Here is a 26595-nt window from a genome sequence, read left to right as displayed (position 1 = left end):
CAATCTAAGATTACTTGTCCATTAAAGATGGCTTCTTCTTTGTCACAATCTTCTTGTTCTGCAGGCATTTCTTGTTGTTACTCATAATTCCAAATCTCCATTTCTAAAAACTGAAATATCTTTGTACTTTTTAAGTTCCATTTTCAGTTCTTCTAAAAGTGGAGCCATTTTAAACAGTTTTAAACAACCACCCGATTGATTTTAGTCATTCAAAACAATAACCAGGAATCCAGAAATCATCAAGTAATCCAGATAGTCCCGAGTTATATCTTCTTATTTCTTTTTCGACTTTCTCTTCCTGGGGTTTTTGTTGCGATAATTCAGTTAGAATGTATCTTTTGGAAGTCTTGTTGAGATCTTGCTGGAAGTTCTTTTTTAATTCCAGGCAGTCTCCTCCCTTCCAGATCCTACCCTTTTATTCTTTTTATCTCCTTTCCTGTTTTCAAAAGCTTTTAATTATCCAGAAATCTTTATTATCCCTTTGATTTTTTATTTTCAGCATTAAATGCCTATTGATGTCAAAGTGGATTTTTTCCAATTTCTTGCTTAAGTCTCTTAGCAATCAGTATAAGAAAGGGAAGAAAAAAAAACAAATCTTTTCCCTTTTTCTCTCCTTCGCAGCTTCAAAATCTTCTTTGGGAACAATGTTGTTATTGTTTTTAAAGTTTCAATTCCAGGGTACCTTATTTGTTGCTTTTGCTGTTTGACCCGGTCAACCAAAACTTTCTCTTCTTATCTTCCTCCTGCACATTATTTTCCGGTCCAGTTCTTCTTTGTGGTGGCCATTTCTGACCACTGCTGCAACCGCCTTCGGGAAAGGAAGTAATGGCCAGCTGGGGAGGAGAGATGCAGCTCTCCTCAACCCTTCACGCAGTCTCCCCCTTCTTCACCATCTCTACGGGGTGGCTTAGCCCCGAAACCAGCTGGCTCGGGGCGCTCCAGCGGCGAGCACGGATCAAAGCCTCACAGAGACAAGGTTTCGGTCTGTCGCTGAAGAAGCTTAAACTGGAAGTCCCAGGCTTCTTTGTTTATGGAATTTATAGGCTGGTTGTGGCATAGTGAGCATCCTATGCTTTGAACATGGAGCTGGACTGTACAATTTAGGGTTTAAATTTTCATGATAGTATTCTCAGCTCCCCAGGTTTGTCCATTATTGCTTGTCACAGTTTCTACATTTCTCATTTTTATTTTGCTCACAGAGCATTAATGCAAACCAATAAAGGAATATATTTTAGTTCAGGATTGAAATGGGTCATCCTTGTGCTCTCTGGGCTTGGTTGTTTTCTTGCAGATGTTTCATTACCTATACTAAGTAATATCAGTGCTAGTCACTAGCACTGATGATGTTACCTAGTTTGGGTAATGAAACATCTGCAGTAAAACAACCAAGCTAAAAGAGCACTAAGGACACCTCATATAATGCAGAGTTTGCAAGGATACAATTCTAAAGTATTGCGTGTAATCTCTGATGCTCCTTGATACTTTTTTCATTTTTCATTTTAATTGTAGCTACTGAAATTGAACATATCAGTGCCATGTTCCAGGAAAAGCAACAAGAATTACAAGCTGCAGTGTTAAAAGTGGACCAGCTTACTCAACAATTAGAAGATCTAAGAAAAGGGAAATTGAATGGGTTCCAGTCTTATAATGGACAGATGACAGGACCTGCAGCTATAGAATTAAAAAAATTATATCAAGAGCTACAGGTAAATAATTAAGATATTTACTTATTTATTAGCAGAAGTGTAGCATTCCTTTGGACTTTTAAAAATCAGTTATTTCTCTACAACAAAATAAAACAAAAACAGAGAATCCATCAAAGCTGAACAGGACACATCAGCTATGTTGCACTAACAGTTCAGTTATTGATATTTATTGGGCAACTCCTACAGGTATTCTTTCAGTTATGAGAGCAATTGGAACCAAGATTTCCATCACTAAATAATTTCATCATAAAGTGTAATGGCAGCCCTGATTGCCATTGCATCCCCAGGGCCGTGTGGGTAATTAAGCAAGAACAGCATGTAGCTGCAACATGGGAAGAGGAAGAAGTTCCAGGCAAGGAGGCTGGTGCGTGAAAGCTACAGGTGGGCAGTTGAGTGGGCTCTGCAGAGTGCAAGTCATGAAATAAAATTCTGGGAATGATTTGCAGCTTCCCACCAGTTTCCTCATTGACTTTGCTTGTGGGAAACCAATTTGGAAGGTCACAAATTGAAATCATGTGACCACAGGATACTGCAACTGTTGAATTGCAAGCCAGCTGCCAAGCATCCAAATCACATGACCACAGAGACACTGCAGTGAATACAATTTTGAGAAACGGTCTTAAGATCCCCTCATTTGCACTGACATAACTTTGAATGGTTCCTGAATGAGCGGGCATAACCCAAGGACTACCTGCATCTCTGATAGTTTCTCCCATTCCACCAGATGCAATAGGATGGGCATATTCAGGTCCCCTCTATGAAATTGTTATCCTGTTGGAATGAGAAGATGTCCTTCTATGTCACAGTGCCTGCCCTATTGATTGGGCACTGCCTCTTCCTGTATGATGATTTGGATGATCACATTTGTCTTGGCTTTCCAAAAAAAGGCTGTTAAAACTAGGCTTTTTCTCCAAGTGTCAGGGCCAAGGTATTAGGGGAACGTATTAGTTATGTTAACTAATAAGTTACTTATTTTTCAGAGTCACATAAAGACCAACTATGGGTTTTGATCTAAAATCATAAGTGAGATTCAAAGATATATGTGAAAATGTACAGTGTATGCTTGCTAGAAATTGCTTTTCTGGAGAAACCACAGGTCTTCAAATTAAGGGAAAAGGAGACTGTAGTCTAAAATTACTTTAAATCCTGTTACAACATGCATTTCTGCTCCTCAGTATATTCAGGTCAGAAATAAGCAGAGAATGAGGAGGGAAATTACATGCCAGCACTTTTCTGCTCACCTCTGAAATGAGCTGAGCAGTAGGATACTAGGAGATCTAGAATGAACTTCTTGATATTAGCTCACACAATTTAGATAGTACTCTGACATTGTCTGACTAGTTTAAAACCTCATATGATCACATATAGATTATTTTTGGTCTTTGTGCAACAGACATATAGGTTTCTAGCTCTGCAAAAGTTGGTCTGCAGTGAGCTAGATCTGAAATTCTAATGGGATTAGATCAATTCCCTGCATTGATACACTTTAAGTGAATGAAAATTCCTTTACTTTTCTCTCAGCTCCTGAAAAAGGTTTAGGTTTGGGAAACTCAAACCATTGAGATTCAGAAATTTCTGAGATACGCACAAACTACTGTCATTTCACATGTTTTTAAATGAAACAAATTTCATAGCGTATATGTTTCAATCTTGTCTGCTGGATCTTAATTCTTTTCACATTAAGTATCTGTGAGTAAATTTGGATCAACTTTGATATTTTTTTAAAAAAAATAGATTCGCAACAGGCTTAATCAAGAACAGAATACTAAACTTCAGCAACAAAAAGAACTTTTGAACAAGCGTAACATGGAAGTGGCTATGATGGACAAACGAATCAATGAGCTACGCGAGCGCCTGTACAAGAAAAAAGTTGAGGCACGTCAAAAAGAAAACATCCCTGTAAGATAAACTATTAAAAGGGCCACATTTCAGTGAGTTCTGTAAAGCCAAATGAATTTACATTTTTATGCAGCTGTAGCATTCAAATATCTTACAGAAATACTCTTTAAGTTATTGAGAATGTATAACTTTTTAAAATATTTATTCACACCACAGATACGCATGTATGATTAAAAATGTGCTATGCTGGCAAAATCTGGGGTTTATTTTCAATATTGCATAAAAGAGTGAAATGTATGAAACACATGAAAACTTAGGGAGAATGCTCTGTAATCTGAACAATACTAATTCTCGCAGAGAACACTTTTATAGTTAGAACAGTAAAATAGAAATTGTATTTACTTTTTTATTAAACTTGCTTGCCACCTATCTTTCCAAAGGAGAAATTATCTCCTCCGTCTCTCTTGATTTTCCTATCAGCTATCTATTAATATTTTTAGCCACATCCTTCTCACTTAAAACCAGTAGCATGTGAGCGGGAAACTGCTGACAATCTATAACTTGCTGAACCACAATTTGCAGAATCTTCAGGGGTTGTGGCCAATCACGAGAGAAATCTGTCTGCTGTACTTTTGTAACATATGAAAGGCTACAGTTTCTTCAACCTTGCAACTGGAAGAAAATAGATTATATCTATATCTGAGATAATATCTGATCATTCTTTCTATATTGAAGTAGATATTGAATGATTTAAGGTTTCCAGCATTGAAGGCATTACTATTCTTAAGAAATACACATTATTGGGGGGGGGGGTGCCTGACATCATCATAAAATTATTTTTTTAAAATGTGCTATCTCTTAAAATATCCAGTAAGATTGAAATGAAGGAAATGGAGTAGATGGCACTCATTACTTTTGAGCTTTTATTTATTTTTTCAAATGCATATTAACACAACTTTTGGTTTGTTATTTTTAGTTAAATCGGATAAATGGAACTTCCTCACCACAGTCCTCACTGAATGCTTCAGGCAGAGTTGCAGCAGTTGGGCCATACATTCAGGTTCCTAGCTCCAACAACTACGCTGTACCACTTGACCCAGTAAAACCACAGTCCCTCACAATTAATACTAGCACAACTCATGGAAGGTCCAAATCTGGTAAGTAGCTCTTACTGATTCTACTTGTTCTGTACAGAGGGAGATGATAAAGGAGTATTTCTTTGAGATGGCCCCTCTTATCTCTTGAGATAAAATATTGATATAAAGCAAAATGGCCCCTCCAACTTTCTTTGATTTTAATAATCTTGGGATAAATATCTCTGTCTCATATTTCTGTTTGGTACCTCTATGGATTTTCTAGATGTGCAGTATTATACAATTCTGCTATGAAAATTAATTGCAAGAAGAATAGAATTAAAACATTATAACAAATATTTTTTCAAAAACAGAAAGATTGCTGTTCAGTCATGTATATGATAATTACATATATGCTTCTTTTTGAAAGTTAGCCTTTTTGCTCTAGTAAATTAAATCAAAAACAATTTGTGAAAAGATTATATACTAAGTATATAGAACAGAATATATTAAATATCACATTTTTCTTCCTGTAATTTCTGGGGTGGGGTTGGGTTTTTTGTTTTTACATATCATTTATCATTCATTTTTTAATTTTATCCATAATCTATTTTTTCTGTTATTTTTATTTGTGACCACATCTAGTTATTTCCTATAGTTACAAACTATAGGTATGGTGTACAAACTCCAAATCTACAGAAGATTTCTGATTTAAACATAATGAATAGTCTTCTGCTATCTCCCTCTCTTCAGTCTGGTGTATACAACGTTCACTCAACACATATATCTTTTCTTGCATTATGAATTTGTAGATTATTGACTAATTAAGAAATTCAAATTTTAATATGGGTATGTGAAGTCTTATACACAGATACATGTTCAACAGAAAAGAATGTTTAGAGATTTTGCATATCCACCTGTGTATTTTAGATAAATGTGCATATGACTTTTTGGGAGGAGGAAAGAAAAGAAAATGATTCAGACTTTTTAATGATTAGCAAATTGTAATACTCTTTTTATATATCTGGAAGAAACAGAATAGTTTGTAAACATTAACAGTGATGCCACTTTCAAAATACTGAGGATAATCTTGTTTCCAAAGAAACATGAATGCATGCATTGTGCATCTCCAAAAGTGCTTTTTCAAAAGACAACTGGACTGTTTTTCCTTGTGGAAGAAGAACAAAATGTTTCATTTATCATCCAAGGAACAAAATGTTTTGTTCTTCCTGAAGGAAAAAAAAAACAGTCTCGTTGCCTTTTGAAAAAGCACATTTGAGACAACCATGACCCGGATGGCTGAGAATCTCCACAGACATACATTGTTCATCCTACCTTTACTTATATTCTCTGCTGTGTTCAAACAAAACAAATGATGTAATTTTAGAAACATTTTAAACTAATCTTTTTGTAAACCCTAGAATACCTTTCTGACTAGAATAGTTTGTGGCTTTTAAAAAAAATAATTAAATCAGGAATAAAAGAAAGTTTATACTTTCATTCTTGAACTTAAGAATTTTAGAAACAGTTATGAATTCCCTTTGGAGGTTTCAGAAAGCAGGTCATCCACACCAAAGGACAAAGAAAAATAAAGTTTTCTTCAAGTACTGTAAAATTAGAGTTTTTTGGAAGCAGTGCAAAAGTGCTTTTTCACTGTCTTCTAGGATATTTTCTCAACTTCTTAATCTAGTTATAACCATTGGAATTTGTGATGATGTCCTCCATTCTAGTAATAAACAAGGTTTAATTTTTTGAGATTGGCCATCTGTTGCCATGTAACTGGGCACCAGTAGGGCATCAAACTGAAGAGATTTTGAAGTGCTTTGTCTTATGTTTATTTTATGTGACTATGTGCATATGTCTTGCTTGAAATGAAAATAAGGAAACAATTTTCACAGCTATTACTTTGATTTTTTTCATATAATTAAATTAAACCTGGAACTATACCAGTATACACCTTGTATTTGAGTATATTGGATATTATGTTCTATGGAGTGCAGAAATAACTGACTCACTTCATCCTTTTACCATTCAGTCATTTTTTTGCAGTTAGGTATTCTGCTCTTGTGTTTTGCTAACACAAACTCCACAAGCCAGAATTTGCCATGTCTCTATCCTGCATTTTAATATATATTCTGTTATTAAATTGAGTATGAAACTTTCCAAGACAGATTTAAAGCTGTAGATTTGATGTCACTTTTTAAAGATATGTGTTTAAAAATATTTTGGATGCTGCTTCAGCTATAATAAAAAAAAAACCCACAACATTTCCTCTTACTAGGCAAGCAGGCATGGAGTTAAGGTGATTGTTGTGGTAATGGTGGCAGGGTTGGTGGGTTGAATGGGTAGAGAAAGTTCATTTTCTGATTCTTTGTACTATCCTAGATGATGGTTATAGGTGGTCATGGACAGTATCAGACCTTGATGTCAGGCCTGAATGCAGCTCTACATGGTATCCGAGAAACAAAACTAATCAGTTTCGGAAATGTATGTTTTACAAACCATAATATATTTAAACCAACTATATTCTTCAATTATTTTTAACTCTCCAATCAAAAATCAAGTCATTTCATTCTCAACTGATTACTTTTCAGCATGTTAAATTTGAAGATAAATCTGTAAAATTGCTAATATTGATTTTATTAATAAAATTAGAAGAAGAAATTTAATTAAAATAAGATTATTCAGTAATAATTGATAATATATACATATTGGGTGATTGAGTATAAAATCACAAAATGTATTTAATCACACAGATTGAAAATCATGCATGTGTATGGGAGAGAAATATAGTTATAGTCAGATTATCAAAACTATAAGAAAATACATATTTTAATGGTATAGAATTTGTAGTTATATTCTAGTTGTATTATCATTTATTAACTAAAAAGTGTGGTTTATTCCAGCTTTAAATTAATAAGTTAAATTAAGACACAAAATTGTACATTCTAAATTTCATTTTCAGCAGAATCTTTTCCTGGAAGTCATATATAGTAACATGAAGTAAATTTGTCAGCAATTATGAATATGGGAGTTGCTTGTTTTTAGAATAAAATGTTTTTCCCAAACGTGCCCTTTAATCGCTCTGTGTGTGTGTGTGTGCGCGCGCGCGCTTACATATGAGTATAGAATCTACTGTTTCTTCTTTGCACAATCAGTGTTTTTCTTATTAATATAATAAGTTATTAAACTTGTATGTTGCTGATTTGGGCACTCACAACAATCAAAGAAATTATAGTAAAACTGAGATAAAAGATAAAGATAGAAGTTAAACATGGCAAGTGTGATAGACAGAGGGAATGAAGCAAGAGGCCTCCTTCTCCTTCCCCAAAGGTCTGAGGCAGAGGCCGGAACTTCATGGCTCTTCTAATAAACAGACGATGGGCTTCTGGGGTTCTAATAAATTGCATTGCTTAATTGAAGGAATCCAGGACACACCAATCCTACAGGGCAGATATTATGGGAGAGAGACAGTTCCTCAATTTACCAGATCCCATGACATGTAAAATCCTAAGACGGACAAAGGACCAATTCACAACTATAATTTTGTAATAATGAACCAGAAAAATTATACTAAATTAAGGGGTATTAAATGTTGATTTGGAGCAGATAGTCTACAACAATTTTCAGCAGAATCTTATATACTTGTTGAAATCCTCTCCTAAACATTTAAAGTGAAAAAGAAACGTCTTTTATATCTGGCTATACCATAACTTGCTATTACTGCATGAGTATTGTACTGCATGTAATTAATCACATTTTGGGGAAATTCTTCTTTCAAAAATCTTGCAATTACTATTTTGTTAGATTCATTTTAGATTCCATGAACAGAACTTTTTTTCTTTTTTTTCTCAGCACAAAATCATGATTGAAAAAATTAGAAAGACCTGCTTTTGGCCTATCAAATTAAAAATAGGTAGAAATTTAAGGCAGAAATTTAAGTTAACTTAATATGCTTAGACATTTTAATGCCATTAAATAATTCTGATTTAAGTGATTTCTAGCTGTAGAATTAATGTCATGGGTCTTATTTAAATTGTACTCTTTTAAGTGAGCAAAATTGTACAATTCATTGTGCAAAATCACTGATTATAAATGCACTATTTTACCCCTGACCATAGAAGAGAATTTCAACATCTATAGCATTGCTTTTTCTATCAGTTATTAATGTGCTAAAGAAACCAAATCTTCTGAATGTAGCTATTTTAAATAACAAGTAATTCTTTTGATATGAATATGTTTATAGCCTCTTGTAATTTGACCATAGTATGGAACAGAAGAATGCAAAAATAATGAACCTTTAGAATTAAAAGTACATCTGTTTTTTGGCTTCTCTGTTACCACTTTTTATTTCTTTAATGTAAATTTTTTGTCTAGACCTATTTGATTTATTCCCCAAACATATATTTAATGAAACATTTTCCTTTTTTTTCAAGCTAATGATGGAACATGGCCTGCACTTAAACAAACTGCTGTGGTAAAACCACCACAACTCTCAAATACAGACTGGAAGGAATCAAACATGGATGCAAGTTTAAAACAAGGAACGATATCCAGTCAGCCGTTGTCATCGTCAGGCTTAGGAAGCACTGATAAACTGGTGGGTTTTTTATTCCTTCCCTTCGTCCCTTTCTTCTTTACTTCCTCTTGCTTCACATAATATTAAAATTTTCATTGCTTTTACAATTTGGTACAGAATCCGTATACAACTCATTTGTTAAAATGTTATACTATGGTGCTCCTTGGCAAAATTGTATGCATCTCGTCATTAGATTTATATTTCAGTTATCTAGCTTTCAGTGTGGAATAGAGCAGCCTAACCAGCCTTTTAAAACTTTTTTCCTTAGAGTCTTGATGTGGGCAAAATACCACCAACTATTCCTGGTGTAAATAAACAGTTGCCTCAAAACTATGGGACCTATCCAAGCTCTATTCCTTCAGGACCAGGTTCCACTAATTCCTTGGAAAGACGAAAAGATGGCAGCCTGCCAAGGCCTAGTTCCACAGCAGCGAACCGGCAAAGACCTATTCCTTTACCTCCCACGAGCAGCATTCACCAACCAAGTTCTTCACAGCAGATACAGCAGAGAATATCTGTGCCTCCAAGTCCAACATACCAACCTTCTAATGCACCATTATTTCCAGGCGGTGATAACAGGCCTGATCTCCCTTTAACAGTGGCCATTAGGCCTTTCTTAGCTGAAAAGGGTTCCAGGCCCCAGTCTCCTAGAAAAGGGCCACAAACTGTGAATTCAAGTTCCATATATTCAGTCTATCTGCAGCAAGCAACTCCACCAAAGAACTATCAACAAGCTGTGTATAGTACGCTAAATAAGTCAGTTAAAGCAGGTAGAATAATTTTATGCTACATTTTCTGGCTGTGCTTTAGAAGTTGCAACCCTTTAAGAATTATGATCAGACTTGATTTGTTTAATAGTTTAATAATTGTGAACAGTGATTCTGAGATGTATATCAAAGAGATAAGGAACATACGTATGTATGTCTATGTATAGTGAGGTCCTTGGTGTTCTCTGAGCTTGATTGTTTTCTTGTAGGCATTTCATTTCCAAACTAGGTAACATTTTGAAATTTATTTGTTTGTTTCTATCTGGCCTTTATTATTTTTACAAATATTTCAAAGTGGAAAACATGTCCACAACAACAGCCATATGATGTGAGTGGGGCTGAGAGAGAGTGTAAATGGTCTAAAATCACTCAGCTTTCATGGCTGAGGTGGGATTAGAACCCAGTCTCCTGCTTTCGAGCCTGGTGCCTTAACCACTAGACCAGAGGTCTCCAAACTTGGCAAATTTAAGACTTGTGGACTTCAACTCCCAGAATTCCAGGAGTTGAAGTCCACAAGTCTTAAAGTTGCCAAGTTTGGGAATCCCTGCACTACACCATACTGGCTGTATTAGTGCTAGTAGGGAGTGGGGTTTGTTCTCATTTCAGAATATGTGAGATAAAAAGACATTTTAACGTTTAGTCCATATGAGATGAAAAGACATTTTAATCTCTATGTATATATGAGATAAAAAGCCTTGGTGACACTTAGTTTAGTCTAAAAAAAAAGAGTATAAAAAGGAAGATCTAGAAAATAATAGAAGTAGGATTAAAATGTAAATTGACCTGTTCAGCTTCAAGGAGAGAAAAGGGAGCTAAAATAAATCAAACATGGGAAATAATCAGACATGTTTGGCATTATAATTTCTTTCTCTTCAGGATACTTCAATTTTTGAAGAATGTAGAAGGGATTGGAAAATTATATATGTGTATTAGGAAATGTTACAAGTCAACCACTAGGATAAGTAATTTTGATTTTTTTTTTCCATTTAAAATTATATAATTCTAGTTTACTTTTAACTGTCCCTCCATTACCTTTTCTTTTCAGTCTATGGGAAACCTGTTGTACAGTCTGGCTCAACATCTCCTTCACCACTTCCCTTCCTTCAAGGATCTTTGCCTGCCAGTACATCACAGTCTCAAGCACCAAATGATATGAGTGAAAAAGAGCAAGAGCAAGAAAGCGCTCCATCCTCTGGGGATAACAGTAACGTAGAAAACATTCCTCGTCCTCTCAGTCCGACAAAGCTCACCCCTATTGTTCATTCACCCCTTCGTTACCAAAGCGATGCCGATCTTGAAGCTCTTCGCAGGAAACTTGCCAACGCTCCTAGGCCTTTGAAGAAGCGAAGTTCTATCACAGAGCCAGAAGGTCCCAGTGGACCAAATATTCAAAAACTCTTATACCAGCGCTTTAATACTTTGGCAGGAGGAATAGAAAGTGCCCCTTTTTATGAGTCAAGTAACTCACAAGAGTTCATCGGTACCTTGGCAGACGTGGATAATGGGAATATGAATACTAATGGCAATATTGAGGGTCCCGTGTCAGTATCTCCTACAGTTCCTCTTTCTGATGAGCCTTCATCAGATGCTAATGATAATGAACTACCCTCTCCTGCAACGGAGGAGTTGATCAGTGTAGAAACTACAAATCAAATTCCTGAGACAACTGAGGATGATAACAACAACAACCCCGCTATGGCTCTTCCTATAGAGCGGCCTCCTAGCCCAACACCCATGGGCAGTTCCTCAGATGATGATGAAGTGCAGGTGCCACCTGTTCTTCCTCCTGCACCTCCACTTCCTGTGGTAAGTTACAGCAAAACAGGAATAACGTATTTTTAAAACATATTTTTAGTGAATGTGTTTTTAATTGGTCAATGCCCATATCATTTTTATGGCAAACTTCTCCAGTGCTGACTTAACATGTGACTTGGGAGGCTGAAAGCATAATTCATCAGTCAAATAATGATAGCTTGCCAAAGCTTAACAATATTCCCGACAGGAAGTCTAGCAGTTTTCTGATGAGTTGTATCTGTCTTTAATGACTCATAAATTAGAGGCTATACTTTAAAGCTTTCAGTTGAGGATTTTTGTTCCACAATCCAGTTGTAGCCAACAAAAGTAGGTCGTACCAATAATTCAACACATCTTTAAGCAGTAGAGAGAGAAATAAAAAGCTGATTCTCTCTCCAGTGTTTGAAGTTTATTAAGATTCTAGAATAGCTCAAGTAGATTTTCAGTTGTATTGAGAGAATATGGCATATTGCAGATAACAGATAATCAGAGTTGGAAGGGACCTTGTAGTCATCTAGTCTAACCCCCCGCCGAAGCAGGAGACCATACTCCATTTCTGACAGATGGGAGTCTAATCTCTTCTTGAAGGTCTCAAGCGATGGCGCTCCCACAACTTCCGAGGGCAAGCTGTTCCATTGGTTGATTGTTCTCACTGTCAGAAAGTTTCTCCTTATTTCCAGCTTAAATCTCTCCTTGTTCAGTTTCCATCCATTATTTCTCGTCTGGCCTTCGGGTGCTTTAGAAAATAGCTTGACCCCTTCCTCTCTCTGGCAGCCCCTGAAATATTGGAAGAATGCTATCATGTCTCCCCTGGTCCTTCTCTTCACTAGACTAGCCAAGCCCAGTTCCTGTAACTGTTCTTTATATGTTTGTCTCCAGTCCCCTAATCATCCTGGTTGCTCTTTGTACTTTTTCTACAGTCTCAACATCTTTTTTATAGTGTGGTGACCAAAACTCTAGGTGTGGTCTTACTAAGGCTTTATAGAGTGGTATTAGTACCTCACTTGATTTTGATAGTATCCCTCTGTTAATGCAATTTAGGAATGCATTTGCTTTTTTGGCTGCTGCTGCACACTGCTGGCTCATATTTAGCTGGTTGTCCACTAAGATTTCAAGACCCCTCTCACAGTTGCATTTTATACATACTTAAGAGAAGGTGAAGATCAAGTTGGAATACATCTTTTATTTGTTCTCATTCGTGTTAATTTCTAACCTCTAACAGCAGATTAGAAATCTGCTGAATCTTCGTTAGCTTGTGGATAATGAGATAGAGATGAACGGTGTATAAATGTAATAACTAATGAAGAATGGGACCTGGATAGTGAGATGGGCAATATATAAATTTAATAAATACATTAAAAAAAAATTCATTTGGATAAATTGAATATTGTCACAGTGAAGTACTTTAAAGATATCCGCATTGTTGTTCAGACGAAAAGGACCAACCTGAAGAAACCAGACTCAGAGAGAACTGGTCATACCTTGCGGGTAAAGTTTAATCCCTTGGCCTTGCTGTTGGATGCCTCACTAGAGGGAGAATTTGATCTAGTGCAAAGGATCATATATGAGGTAAGCTGGGAAATAGGATCAAATTCATCAGCTTTGTTTAATAAATAAAAATATTTTCATGTAGCCATACTTTTTTTTTCCCTAGGTGGATGATCCCAGCAAACCAAATGATGAAGGAATTACCCCTCTGCACAATGCAGTTTGTGCTGGCCATCACCACATAGTTAAATTTTTATTGGATTTTGGGGTCAACGTTAATGCAGCAGACAGTGATGGATGGTAAGGTATTAATGTGATGTATTAATAACCCTTCTAACAATTGGAGAAGAAAAACTAGCAGCCAAATGCTAGTTGGTTTCATCTTAGCATATCTACATAAAATCAAATTAAGCCCCTCCCCCAAAATTAAGGCCCTTTTTAAACATGCGAAATGGGGGGAATGGCGGCGGGGGGGTTGCCGTTAGGAAGTACTTTGTTGCATGCCTGGATATGGTGCTGCCTGCGTTGGTGGGGCACTTCATATCGGGAGACTCAGTGCTCGCGCTTTGCTCGGATGAGCAAATTGGAACATTTCGGATGCCTCCGCCGCCTCCTCCTTGCCCATTGCAGGTGGCGGCGGCAAGTGGCAGCTTCGCTGAGGGAAAAGAAGACAGCGCAGCCGCCTTGCTTGCTTGCCTGCCCCAGCTGGAGCAGGAGCTGCGGCGGTGGCAGCAGGCGCGCACGCTCCTGCCAGCGAAGGGAGAGGCGAGAAAGAGAAGGGAGCGCAGCAGCGGCGGCTGTCACAGTATCGCCTCATAGCGGGGCAAGGCTGGCAAGCTGAGGTGGCCGCACCAGAGGCGTCGCTGCCGACCCCGTCATGAGGATAAAGGAGCGGGATAGAGATTCAGTCAGACGTCACCCTTGGCTAGAGAAAAGAGCCAGCCTCTCGGAGCACGCCGGCATCTCTCTCTCTCTCTCTCTGTGTGTGTGTGTGTGTGTGTGTGTGTGTGTATGAAGAGCTCACCTTGCTCGGAGCGCACACGAGTTTCGCAGTCGGAGAGGGAGGCGGCGGCAATGGCAGGATGCTGCAATTGGGCAAGGTCAGGACCTTGCATTGAAGCAGACCAGGGGGCACGCAGCCACCTCCCTCCAGCCCACCTTGAGGATTTGCCTTTTGTTGTTGGTATACTTGGCTAGGCGCTCCTGTCGCCGCCTTCCCTTTGCCTTCGAGCAAGCGAATTATTTTAACCTCCGCTCATCTCACCAGGGCCGTGCCAGGCCGTGCTGGCTGGGCAGAGCCAGGAAACACCCGCGGCTCGCTTTCCCGGCTCTGCCCAGCCAGCACGGCTCCGGCGCAGCCCTGGTGGGATGAGCGGAGGTTTTAAAATAATCGCTTGCCTTCGAAGGCTGAAGGGAAGGCGGCGACAGGAGCTCCTGGCTAAGGTCTCCTCAGGGCTCCGGTTGCAGGGAGGAGCCCTGACTGGCGGCGCACGTGGCTGCGCCAAGCGCTGCGGCGTTGCTCTAACGCCGCGGCAGCAAGGGAGAAGGAAAAGCAATGGTGTTGCCGCCCGCCCACCCGAGGATGCATGAGGGGGAATTCAGTCACCCCGAAAAGACGGCCCAGCCGTTTTTGAGAGGTCAAAAAAAAAATGAGGCCCGGCCTTATTATGTGAGAAACACAGTATTTATATCTTTTATTTGCCTTATACTGATTTTCCAATATCTGCTTTGTTTCAGGACTCCTTTGCATTGTGCTGCCAGTTGCAACAGTGTTCACCTCTGTAAGTTACTTGTTGAATCTGGAGCAGCAATTTTTGCTTCAACTATAAGTGATATAGAAACTGCAGCAGATAAATGTGAGGAGATGGAAGAAGGATATATTCAGTGTTCCCAGTTCCTATATGGTAGGTTTCATGTTTCCCTGTAGAATTTGAAGATTCATAGCTTAAATAATGTCTCTTCTCAACTCATTTCAAGATCTATAACAGGGGTCTTCAAACGTGACAGCTTTAAGACTTGTGGACTTCAACTCCCAGAATTCCTCCTCCAGTCATGTTAGCTCAGGAATTCTGGGAGTTGAAGTCCACAAGTCTTAAACTCACCAATTTTTATCTTGATCTATAATACTTAATTACAAAAATATTTTTTCAATATTTGCACAGACATAATTTTTTGAACAGTATTTTTCTTATCTGAATTTGTGTTAAATTGAGAGATGGAAAACCTAACTTGCCATCTGTCCCAATCTGGTGCCCTTCAGATGTTAAGATTGCAGTACAATCCTCATAATATCGCTCAGATGAAGAAAGCTTTCGTTTAGATTGGCCACTTTAACAGTTGATAGGCATAATAGTTCCTCCTTCTTTGCTCAGTACTTTGACAGCTTTTTAAGATTCCAGTATCTGCCACTTTAAACTATCAGCTTTACATAGTATAGCCAGTGGATAGCCAGGACTCAATTCTCTCAAAGAAAATGTGTATGCAAGTATGTCAGTATGGGAGAGTGTTTAAATTGTTTGGGGGCAATATGCTGACTCTGTAAACTGCTTAGAGAGGGCTGTAAAGCGGTATAAGTGCTATTGCTACTGGCCTTGGATGGAGCTGCATTACAGTCCTTCTAAAATTGCAAGTACTGTTCAAGTAGCAGGGGGCAGCTCTGGCCAGGGCTATTGCACAGGTCCATCTTGTGTGCTCATTGCACTCCTTCTGTCAGCGTTCCAGAAAAACCCAACTCCAATGACACCTACCTTCCTTGGCAGGCCCTTCCAATAGTTACTCATGCATGGATCACCTCACAAATTTATTGTTGTAATGTAATTATCATGGGGCTGTGCCTGAAGATCACCTGGAAATTACAGCTGGTTCAAAATATGGCATAGGGTGTAGATATCTGAAGGAATGCTTGTCTCCATTTCGGCACTATTAGGATATTTCAGCAGAGTAATTGTGTTCCAGGACCCCTTCATTAAACTTTCTCTTCTTGAGGGGCAAAGGAAGTAAGATAATTTTTAAAAATGGTTTTTGTTTATTTTTTCACTGCCCAAAGTCCACTGGAGTTTGTACACCACCCATAATCCATTGAAGTTGGGGGTTTATTAAAGTCAAATAAATGAATAAATAAATAATGCAGCTGATATTTTTACTGATGAAGCAATGAAGTAGGGATTGATTATAATTATGCAAAGTTCATAACCTTTACATCTTTATTCCTACTGGTCAGAAGAAAAGGGATTTTTATGTTTTATAATTATATAAATTATAATTAAATAAATTTTAATTTCATAATTGAAATTATACCATTTCCAGTTTTAAAATAGTTCATTTTTGTTAAAACATTTATTAACAGGTGTACAGGAGAAGTTAGGAGTCATGAACAAAGGCATAGTTTATGCACTGTGGGATTATGAAGCTCAGAACAATGATGAGTTATCATTTCATGAAGGAGATGCGCTTACAATTTTGCGGCGCAAAGATGACAGTGAGACAGACTGGTGGTGGGCTCGGCTCAATGACAAGGAAGGCTATGTGCCTAAAAATCTCTTGGGGGTAAGTATGATACATACTTTATCCTAAGTTGTGATATAGTTCCTAGGCTGGATATCTGATTGTTCATACCACAGCCATTAGAAATGGTGGTATTTATTTTGAAACAAGGAATAGCCACAATAGAAATAATAAAAAATGATTAATCTACAGCTTTATAATGTATTTTAATTCACCTTCTAATAGCTTGAAGTAGCTGTCATAAAGTCTACTATTCGAAAATAATTACATGTGCAAATTACCATAGTGTAAGAATAATCCATATGAAGGGCTAGACAATCCTGGTCAGTGGAAGGAAACGTTCAGTTCTTCATCATGGTGTCTGTGATACATACATACATACATACATATACAATACAGGTAATTTTTGAGTTATGAGAGTTCATTTAGCGACTGTTCGAAGTTGCGACATACCCCCGCCCCGTACATAGGACACCGTCCCAAGGTTACAAATGTCACCCTGATGTCTGATCACAGAGGTGATCACACCACTGTATTTTGGGCACTGGGCAAGTGTCCCCATTTATGGCCATTTGCAGTGCCTCATGGTCATGTGACTGCATTTTATTATGGATTTTGCCAAAACTCAAGAAATATAAATTGCAGTCACATGAACATGTGTTGCAAATGGCAATAAATGGGGCCATTTGCCTAGTGCCCAAAATGCAGCCATGTGACACCAACCGACCATTCATCAGATTCAAATTATAAGTATCCTGGAGAGGTCACTATGAAACCTGTTACAAATGAAGAACTGCCTGTACTAGACTTCTGTAAACATTGTCGATCTTTTTTTATCACACCTGATACAATAAGTCCTCTCACCCAAGAGTAACACATTGGAAGTATGTGTTGAAGACCATAGATTCTACTAAACCATTTTCCTTAAAACTCATTCCTTCTGTTAGTTCTAGATACAACTATATCAAAATTGGTGATTGATGGTTCCCAGGCTGCTTTGCAGGTTTTAGCTGCAGATAGCTTTTTTGTTTATAAGCCACTCAAAAGGCGGGGATTTTTTTGTCCCTGACAAAAGGCTTTGAAAAAGAGGTCAGCTGTCATACTATGGCAGGACAAAAAGAGGAGAAAAATAAGGCCCATGGTTTGCTCCAGAAATTTCTGTGGTGATCCTAGAAAAAGCAGTTAGCAAGAATTATGCATATATTTGCAGGTATATATGTGAGCAAGACTCATGCCAAAATTCATTAAAGCTCTCAAAGGTTTTGATCAGAGCTCTGCACAGGTACAGAGTCTGTGTGAATTCGCTGATGATCATTTGAATATCTAAGTTGCAAGTAGATGACTGATTATTTTCAGGAATTTGGGAAAATGATTAGAAGTAAAAACTGCTAATACTGATTGAACTTTAAATTCAGAAAATGACTATGAATAGAAGTTTCACATAGGAAAATAGGTATTCTATACCTTTTATGAAAATTGGTGCTTTGATATCAGGCAAACCTGACAAGAACATTCCTTAGATATTAGTAACATAGTGGCATTGGAAACATTCTAGATTAAAATTTCAATTGATAAATTTACGGTTGTCCTAGCTATCACTCTTTGCATTACCTTAAGCAAACCAGTATATAATACACTTTATATAGTAGCAAGTTACTTTATTTCTGTAAAAAAGCCAAGAAGTATTTTTCATCTCCTCACATCCATTTTTTTTTACAATGCTTCAAAATTTCTAGAAATGTTACAACTTTGTCCTTACATGTTCGTCATTCTTTTGCACTTTAAATTTACTTCCAATTTCATGTTATTGCAGTTATACCCAAGGATAAAACCAAGACAGCGAACACTTGCCTGAATCACTTGATTTGTCAATATTTTTTTCTGGGAATTGGAAGATGGAAAGTATACACTGGAGACATTTGCAATTACATTTCACCACAAATTAAAGCTATTCTTGTTTTAAATGGTGCTCTTGTTTAATATGATAGACAGCATTTGAGATTTTCGATCTGCAGTTTGTAAGTGAGGTCTGCTCCGTATTAATCTGCCAATCATTGAGAGAGGTACTCAAACAGTCTACAGTATTTTTTGCCAATTGAATTAAAAGTGCTAGATGTTAAAACCTTTGTAAAATGCAGATACGCTGTCTACACTGTCATAGTTCACTGTAGCTACCCTGTTATGTCAAGAACTTTACAATTAAAATATTCAATTGAATGTTAAGTTTAATGTGTAAATCCTTAAAGAGCTTGTAAGAGTTGACAGCCTGGAGTAATGAATAATCATATGATATATAAGGTGTTTCTGAACAGGACAGAGAAGCATTTATGCTGAATGGATTTTGCACACTTCTAAAAACTGCACTTGTTCCTTCACTTGATGTTTCTTCTTGATATTCTGCTTACAATACAAATTTATCTTCCCAATATTCTGTTATCATTCCTCAAACACATCCTGATTTCTATTTCCTAGACAATCCTGGCTTAAGGAACTTGTATGTCTTATGAAAGAAAAGTGCAATAGTTGGAAATGGTAAGAGGTAGGCTATAAAAGCTAGAAGATTCAATTTAAGGACTTTAAATTTTATTTGTGAAAGTAGGAAAGTGATTAAAAGGTTGGATAAAAAGATAAAAGTTGGTTCAATAGATTGGGGTTGAGAAAGGAGAGATAATTTACTTTTTGGACTGAAATAGTATCTGTGATTCTAGTGACCCTGCTTGCCAGGGTGAGATATGCAATAAACCCAGTATCTACTTTCAAGCAAAAAAGCACTTCACTGGAATACTAATTGTACATGGTTTTATATACAGAAGTCTATTTTGAACTTCCCATTATGTTGTAACCATGCTTATTTGTTTGCCAGTAAACTCTAGACCAATTGGCTTTATTCATTACACATTGTGCATAATTTACAACCATTCATGCAGTGCTGTGACTTGCTTTTATTATTGTTTAGCATCAATTGTATATATTGTGTGATGAGAAGTGAAAGAGTATTGTAAAAGAATATTTGCTAAATGAAATTAAAAGTTAAAAAGTCTGCAATACACTGCTAATCCAGTGTGCACAATAAACTACTACTAAGAATTGTTGACGTTTCAGGTGGTTGTTTAACATGTATGCTTTTTCTGAAAGTCATTTATGAAGTTTTCATATACACATCTTACATGCGTTATACTGTTATATATTTTCTGCATGCCCTTAAGAGTGATGTGTTAAATCAAGTCTTCAGACGGAATTCTTTAGAAACTTTCTGTATTTGTATTTATTTTTTACTTTTTTCCTGCTTAATTTGTACTTGATTTCATACCAAGTTCAAATTGACACCGATCTACATATTAGTTAAATGAATTCCCAATAGTGCTACATCAGACAAGATTACATAGTATTTGATAAGATTTTATTAGCCAAATCCCAAATTATCACAAAATGTCTATAAAATCTCAAAAACAATTTTGCTGACAGTTTCATTCAAAAAGGCCAGTTTATACAGCACTATTTGTAGTATTTTGTAAATCTTAATTTTACAACAAAAAAAGCTTTAATCTCATGATACAAACCCCTCACCAGAAGAAAGGGTGATTCTATATAAAGTAATACCTAAGACGGATTTGATAGATCATTTGGATATATGGGGGGAAACCTGAGATCTACATTTCTGAAGAACTTTTTCCAGGAACAATGAGGATTGGTTTTAAGTGAATTACATAATTTGTATTATAAAAGTTGTGCTATATATTTAGCAATAGTGCAGGTCACACTTCATTTTACATATTAAGTGCAGATAAGATTTAACAAAATAAAGTCATAGATGCAGAGCTCTATTTAAAGCATTAATAAACTGTATACATATTGCACACGAAATAAGTGAATACTTATAGGTCCAAATACTCACATTATAATTGGCCAGTGCTCACATGATGAACCACATTTAACGTAGGAAAGGAGGAAGGGAGAATCCCTATACCATGTGTAAATAGCAAGTAGTAAGAAGCTTATTTTTAGAGTTGAACTTTTCCCCTCAATTCCAAAAAACTACCTATTGTTCCCGAGATTCATAAAGTAGTTTTGCTGCCTGTAAGATGACAAAAAAGAACAAAAAATGAAGAAGTGAATTGTCATTGTCAGAAGCTATTTTGCACATGCAATTCAGCAGTGGGGCTGAATTATTTCTGAATGCATTCAAATTGTTATAATAGAAGAAAAATGCAAAGCAAGATGTGCTAAATGTTAGGATTCTGATTCATCAAATGGTACATGGAAAATTTTCTAGAATTTCAAAAGATAAGTATGATTATATGAAAATCTGTACACAAACACTTATGCTGGTAGTCCTCAACTTGCTAACATAATTGGAGCCATATATTTCAGTCTTAGTCACAGCAATTGCAGGTTGGGACTAGACCCACCTTTTTACATTTTTTGCAAGTCGTTAAGCTAAACAGCAGCGGTTGACGGGCAAAAAAGTTTGCAAATCATGGTCAGATGATCGCAAGTCACTGCAGCTAGCCACAAAGTTGCCAAATTCCCCAAATATGGTCACGTAACTGTGGGAGAGGGGTATTGCAACATTTTACAGCAGCTAGAAATGCCTAATTACTATGGGATTAGGTTAACAATGGCAACAGGGTAGCAAACGTTGCCTCCTAAACGATGCATCACTTAATGGAAATTCTGGTTTCTGTTGCCATCATAAATCAAAGACTACCTCAGCTTAGTATATGACTAATAGCCTGTGGTAGGTAAACACCACTCTCTTTAAAAGAGACGTGGTTTTGATTACAATGGCATACCTGCCATCTTGCCAATTTTGACTCTGAACTTCAGTGGATTCTCCCGGTAGAAGAGACTTGCTAAACACCGTGTTTCTTGCCAATTTCCTATTGGCATCTTGGAAGTTGATAACTGAACCAGGGCTTTAGGTTTATCTAAAAGTACTCCTATATGATTTTAAGGCATAATTTAATTAACAATTGCTTTAGTTACCTTATGCATTGCTGCCAGCCAGGTAGCTGATAGCTTTTTATTGGAACTGAAATCTTCACCGGCAGTAAATTTAATCTGTTTGAATTCATCTGATCCTGGTACTTTGTATTGAAGCAGCATACCTGTAGCACGAGTATTGCCTCCTAAGGGGAAAAAATAAGGTAAAAATACTTCATTATAAATACAAAGGGCTGTACCAAACTATGGCTGCTTTTCTTGACAGAATGGATTATATGAGCTGCAGTGGTTAGAATGCAGTACTGCAGGTTACTTCTGCATGCTGGCTGGCTGCCTGCAATTTGGCAGTTCAAATCTCATGAGGCTCAAGGTTGACTCAGCCTTCCATCCTTCCGAGGTGGGTAAAATGAGGACCCAGACTGTTGGGGGCAATATGCTGACTCTGTAAACCACTTAGAGAGACTGTAAAGCACTGTAAAGTGGTATATAAGTGCTATTGCTATCACCAGAAAAATTACGCATCCCAAAATGCAATCCAAACTTTGAGTAAATTTCTGAACCAGACCTAGAAAAGGGAGAACAAGAGGAAGTCCCCATTGTGCAAGTGGAAGTTTATTCAATGGCATTAGATGTAATCCACAGATTTACATTGCAAAGCAAATACGGCTTTATCCTTACAATGGTGGCTGGTTAACCCATCATCTCTTTCTAACCCCAATCACTGATAAATCCTGAAAAGAATATTGAGTAATGTATTAAACTCTCGGTTATATAGTCACACCAAGAAATAATGATATAGAGAAAGCCACATGCAAAACAACTATGGCCGAGCAAGTATTCAGACTGGATAGCTTTGAGGTTACAAGAACTAGTGTTATAATGAATATAAGGCCTCATATTCAAAAGTACATATGGAGAATGTACATTATACAAGACATTATTTAGACGATATATGCTCAAATAGACAAACCTTAAATAGCTTGCAACAATGGAAAAAACATGGAGCAGCGTAGAATAATTCAATCCATTAAACAATACAGAAGTTATTCTAAACATCTTTCAGTATGAGGATTCTGCGAAATACAGATTTATTTACAATATTAGTGATTTATGATTACATCCCAAATTCAATACTGCAACAACAACAAATACCTGTACCCATCTCCTTCATTACAAGTTGACATGTATTTTGAATAATTTTTTTCCTGTGAGATTGATGGTTAAGAGTTGACTTGAAAACACCAACTAAAACCACTATAATCTACAACAACTGTTTATGACATTAGAAGTATCAAAGAAATCCTATCACAAAGGCAAAGTCCCTAATTATTCCTTTTTAATAGAAAAAAATTCAAATATACACAGTTCTAAATCCTTGTATTTGTACTGCTGTACAAATGCAGAAACTGCTGATTTGAGAATAACAAAGCACACACAGAGGATGGCTTCTTGAATTCTTTCCAACAGTTTAAAACAGTTGTATTTCAGATCACATGATTGAAAATGTCATATCAACAATCTGCCCAACTGCCTCTCTTAGGGAAGCATTTTTTTTTTCTCTGAAACCCCTGCCTGATACTGTTGAATTCGATCTTTCTTTTTGCAATTCTTCCTATAGATATCAAATTTAGTCCCATTCTGTTATCCTGTTCTCAAGTCTATCTACATAATTTATCCCCGAGATTCTATTGTGTTGGAAAGAATACAAGTTGACTTACAACTGGTCGCTTAGCAATTGTTTGAAGCTACAATGGACCTACTGGGAAGCTACTTATGACCCAGATTCAAAGTTACGATGGTCGCTTCCCCTGTGGTCATATGATGGTACTTCAGGTGCTTGGTAACTGAGACACATTTATGGCTGTTTGCAGCATCCCACAATCAGGCAACACTCTTACACGATGGCTTTGCCAAAAATTAGTATTTACTTCAATTTTCAGCAAAACAGTGCTCATAGGAAACCACTGATTTGCTTAACCTGTTTTACAACTGTCACAACTTCGGACCATAATGGGCAGGCTCCATTACAGTTGTTAAATGAAAGACTACCCATGAAAATAAAAGGGTAGTGTGAAAGAACTGATGTTGTTAGTCTTTCATGAGATGTAAGACTGGAATTTTTTTCTGCATTATTTTTCTGTAGACACATTTATCATTTCTAGATTAGCATTTTATGAAGCTGACTTAACTAATGGAAACAGTATTAAAAATAATTTTGGGGTTATAATGTCTCAGAATATATTTGAGAAATACGTAACATGCATAGCTCTTAATTTGTGTTAATGTGAGAATATTAAAGTAAGTCTATTCAATTTATTCTTTTATATACAACGATAAATGCATTTGACTGAACAGTAATATAATTAAATTTTGAATGTGAGCCATAGTTAAGTTAGCTTTCTGGGATACCTAAGCTGTGATTTAATAGTTTAAACAGCATAGAGAGATTCAACAATAGGTAAAACTAATACGGAATTCTTTTCACTTTCGTTTGATTAAAAAAAGTCAACATGTTAAAATAATCCTAAGTAGACAAAAATATTTTTTTAAATGGCTATCTCTGAACACTGATCTAGCAACAAGGCTAGAAGTATGTGCAATATTTTGGATTTCATTCCAAAATAGTATTTCAGCATGTGCAAGACACAAACAGAGTATTTTTTCTGAAGCTCTTCAAAGCAGATACATATGTTCCCAAGATCACTTGGAAACTGCAGAAAGCAGTCATGGGAAAGGCATGGCTGTTTTAAAAATTACAGATAACTATATTTTTTCCCTCAAGAAATATGAATCATCCTTTGAAACAGAATCTGAATAGTTGCAGCACACTCCAATTATTCAAACAGTATGAAGCTATGTTACATTTTAAATTTAATGTAGATACTAAAAAGGCTAAATATACAAATCAACTCCTACACCACCTTATACACAGTGTTCAAACTGATGTAATCAGACTAATCTTTTGGTAAGGCAGAACGAATCCTTTGCCTTGGGTAATTAATTGTGGCCACTGCCTAAAAACTGTCTTTTTAATTCATCTGTTCAAAGCTATCACCTACCCAACTCCATTCTCGGAGTGATGCATGCAGAGGAAGTGACCATAGATGACTATAGAGTTGCAAACAGAGTGGTATTAAATGTTTCTCAATGTGACATATGAATCAGGAAAGATAATGAAGCAACCAGAAACAATAGTGAGTTCTGCCACTTCCAGAGTTAGGTCATAACCAAAAGTATTTCCTCAGATTTGTCATGTGCAATTCTATAGAAAGATAGGGTTTACAGCTGTTTGCGGCTGTGCTAAGCAATGTATTACTTACATCTTTCCCACATTGTATCATTTTAAACTTACTTTAAATGTATATCAAATATAACTTCCAACATCAAGTCAGGTCCTTGGCCAAAATAATTTCACATCTCTGCTAGGGGAGGGGGCAAAGTTGAAACCATCTCCTGTTGGATTTATAGTATTTATCCAGTGAAAGACTTTTCCTTTTTATAAGCCTTTCCCCATCTCATCTGGAATTATGAAATGATCACATATCTTTTTCTCACTTAAACACAAACCACTCAACCCCTACTTACAAAAAACCTCTGGCAGTTTCATTCATGAAACTTGACCCAGATAAGTAAATACACACATAATTTTGGAGAAAAGCAAAGCACCTCTGACCTATTCCAATAAAAACATACCAAGATATTATATTTTACCGTTAATATTTCAGTCTAACACAACTTCTTTTAATGTTTAAATGTTTAATGTTTTATAGTCCAAGCCTAGCTGTCAGACAAAGAGGAAAAAAAGGAACAGTGGCTACATGTAGCCTGGGGAATGCTAATTGGCCACTGAGATGGTTTGTCGTGAATGGATCTAAAGTTCAGCCATTAAGGAAACATTCCCACAAAAAAACTGTATCTGCGCCAGGCCTCACATACTGAAGAAATAATACAAAAAGCATGCTTAGGAGTAATGAGTTCCAGTGCTGACCTTCCATAATGTGTTCACTTTCCAAGAGGCAGGTATAAGTATGAATGTCGTTTTCTACATCAAGGAAGCAGGCAAGCAATGAAGAGAAATGTTAATAAAAAGAAATACAGAAGTTTAAAATGAAGATTCAATTTATAGCCATAAAAACTGAACAGATAGGACCAATCATTTAGGAAAATATACAGAAAGCTACAGACAAGAAATGGATATGAATGCAATCTAATCCAGTAACAGAATACTTGAAACATTGGTCTCAAATTTTATTCTTTTTTTCCTGAATTCTCACAATCACATTTTTATTAATGTGATCTAGCTTTAATGGTTTATAAAGTCAGCAAAATCTTGTATTTTTCAGAACTGGCATTAATGAAATAATTCTTTTTTTTTTTTAATTCTTATATAATAGTTACTTTTGTGGCTAACACAATGTTAAAGAAAAATAAAAAATGAGCTACTTGCAATCCAAAATTTTCTTAAAACAATGTGCTTTAATAAAGGGTTGGCTTAATATTTGTTCATAATTCAGTTCCATATTACTTTAAAATGTACAAAATAGAAATATTGTTAAATTATATTCTACAAACAATTATTATATTACCAGACTCTCAAGGATTCTAAGTAGTTGAAAACAACAGGTTTTATATACTGATTTGTTTAATTACCAGTCACATCTTTAGGAAGTTATCCTGTTGTTAATACCAGCTAAAAATAATTTCTAGACATTCCAAAAATAATTCAGAATATCTGATTTGCACAACACTCCCAATCATGTTTCTTGTTTTATTTGAGTTTATTTTGAATTAATATTTACTTCTATTATCAAGCCAGTATTTTTCTCTTTTATATTGCAAATATCCTGTAATTTTTTTTTGAAAAAATATAATTAGACATTAAAAATAAGGTTTGGAATGAA

The 26595-nt window shown here is 36.4% G+C and overlaps 2 protein-coding genes and 1 long non-coding RNA gene across 14 annotated transcripts in view; 2 read left to right on the top strand and 1 right to left on the bottom strand.

The window, feature by feature from the left end:
• The window catches only part of PPP1R13B (protein phosphatase 1 regulatory subunit 13B), a 56928-nt gene extending 37089 nt beyond the window's left edge, over positions 1–19839 (top strand). For 4 of the 11 annotated variants that reach the window (XM_026670098.2, XM_087952224.1, XM_087952223.1 and 1 more), the window contains 12 exons: positions 1510–1706; positions 3441–3605; positions 4522–4702; positions 7004–7105; positions 9055–9218; positions 9466–9967; positions 11010–11770; positions 13190–13327; positions 13413–13546; positions 14984–15150; positions 16593–16792; positions 18564–19839. In XM_026670098.2, coding sequence (XP_026525883.1) covers positions 1510–1706; positions 3441–3605; positions 4522–4702; positions 7004–7105; positions 9055–9218; positions 9466–9967; positions 11010–11770; positions 13190–13327; positions 13413–13546; positions 14984–15150; positions 16593–16792; positions 18564–18605 — 2753 coding nt within the window. In that variant the 3' untranslated portion in view covers positions 18606–19839. The remainder of the gene's footprint in view (positions 1–1509; positions 1707–3440; positions 3606–4521; positions 4703–7003; positions 7106–9054; positions 9219–9465; positions 9968–11009; positions 11771–13189; positions 13328–13412; positions 13547–14983; positions 15151–16592; positions 16793–18563) is intronic. The other 7 variants (XM_026670100.2, XM_087952228.1, XM_087952226.1 and 4 more) reach the window with 3 other exon arrangements.
• The window catches only part of LOC113413660 (uncharacterized), a 301334-nt gene that overhangs the window by 63467 nt on the left and 211272 nt on the right, over positions 1–26595 (top strand). The window lies entirely within an intron of this gene.
• ZFYVE21 (zinc finger FYVE-type containing 21) overlaps positions 20134–26595 on the bottom strand; it is a 15956-nt gene continuing 9494 nt past the window's right edge. Inside the window, exons 6-8 of one of the 2 annotated variants that reach the window (XM_026670102.2) lie at positions 25683–25736; positions 21737–21879; positions 20134–20825 (exon numbers count right to left, since the gene is read on the bottom strand). In XM_026670102.2, the coding sequence (XP_026525887.1) occupies positions 20790–20825; positions 21737–21879; positions 25683–25736 (233 nt within the window). In that variant the 3' untranslated portion in view covers positions 20134–20789. The remainder of the gene's footprint in view (positions 20826–21736; positions 21880–25682; positions 25737–26595) is intronic. The other variant, XM_026670104.2, reaches the window with a different exon arrangement.

The sequence above is a fragment of the Notechis scutatus genome, chromosome 1 (assembly GCF_049901735.1).
Source record: "Notechis scutatus isolate UNSWTSFEM ecotype Mainland chromosome 1, rNotScu1.2, whole genome shotgun sequence".
In the NCBI taxonomy this organism is placed as follows: domain Eukaryota; kingdom Metazoa; phylum Chordata; class Lepidosauria; order Squamata; family Elapidae; genus Notechis; species Notechis scutatus.
This window is presented reverse-complemented; position numbering and strand designations above follow the sequence as displayed.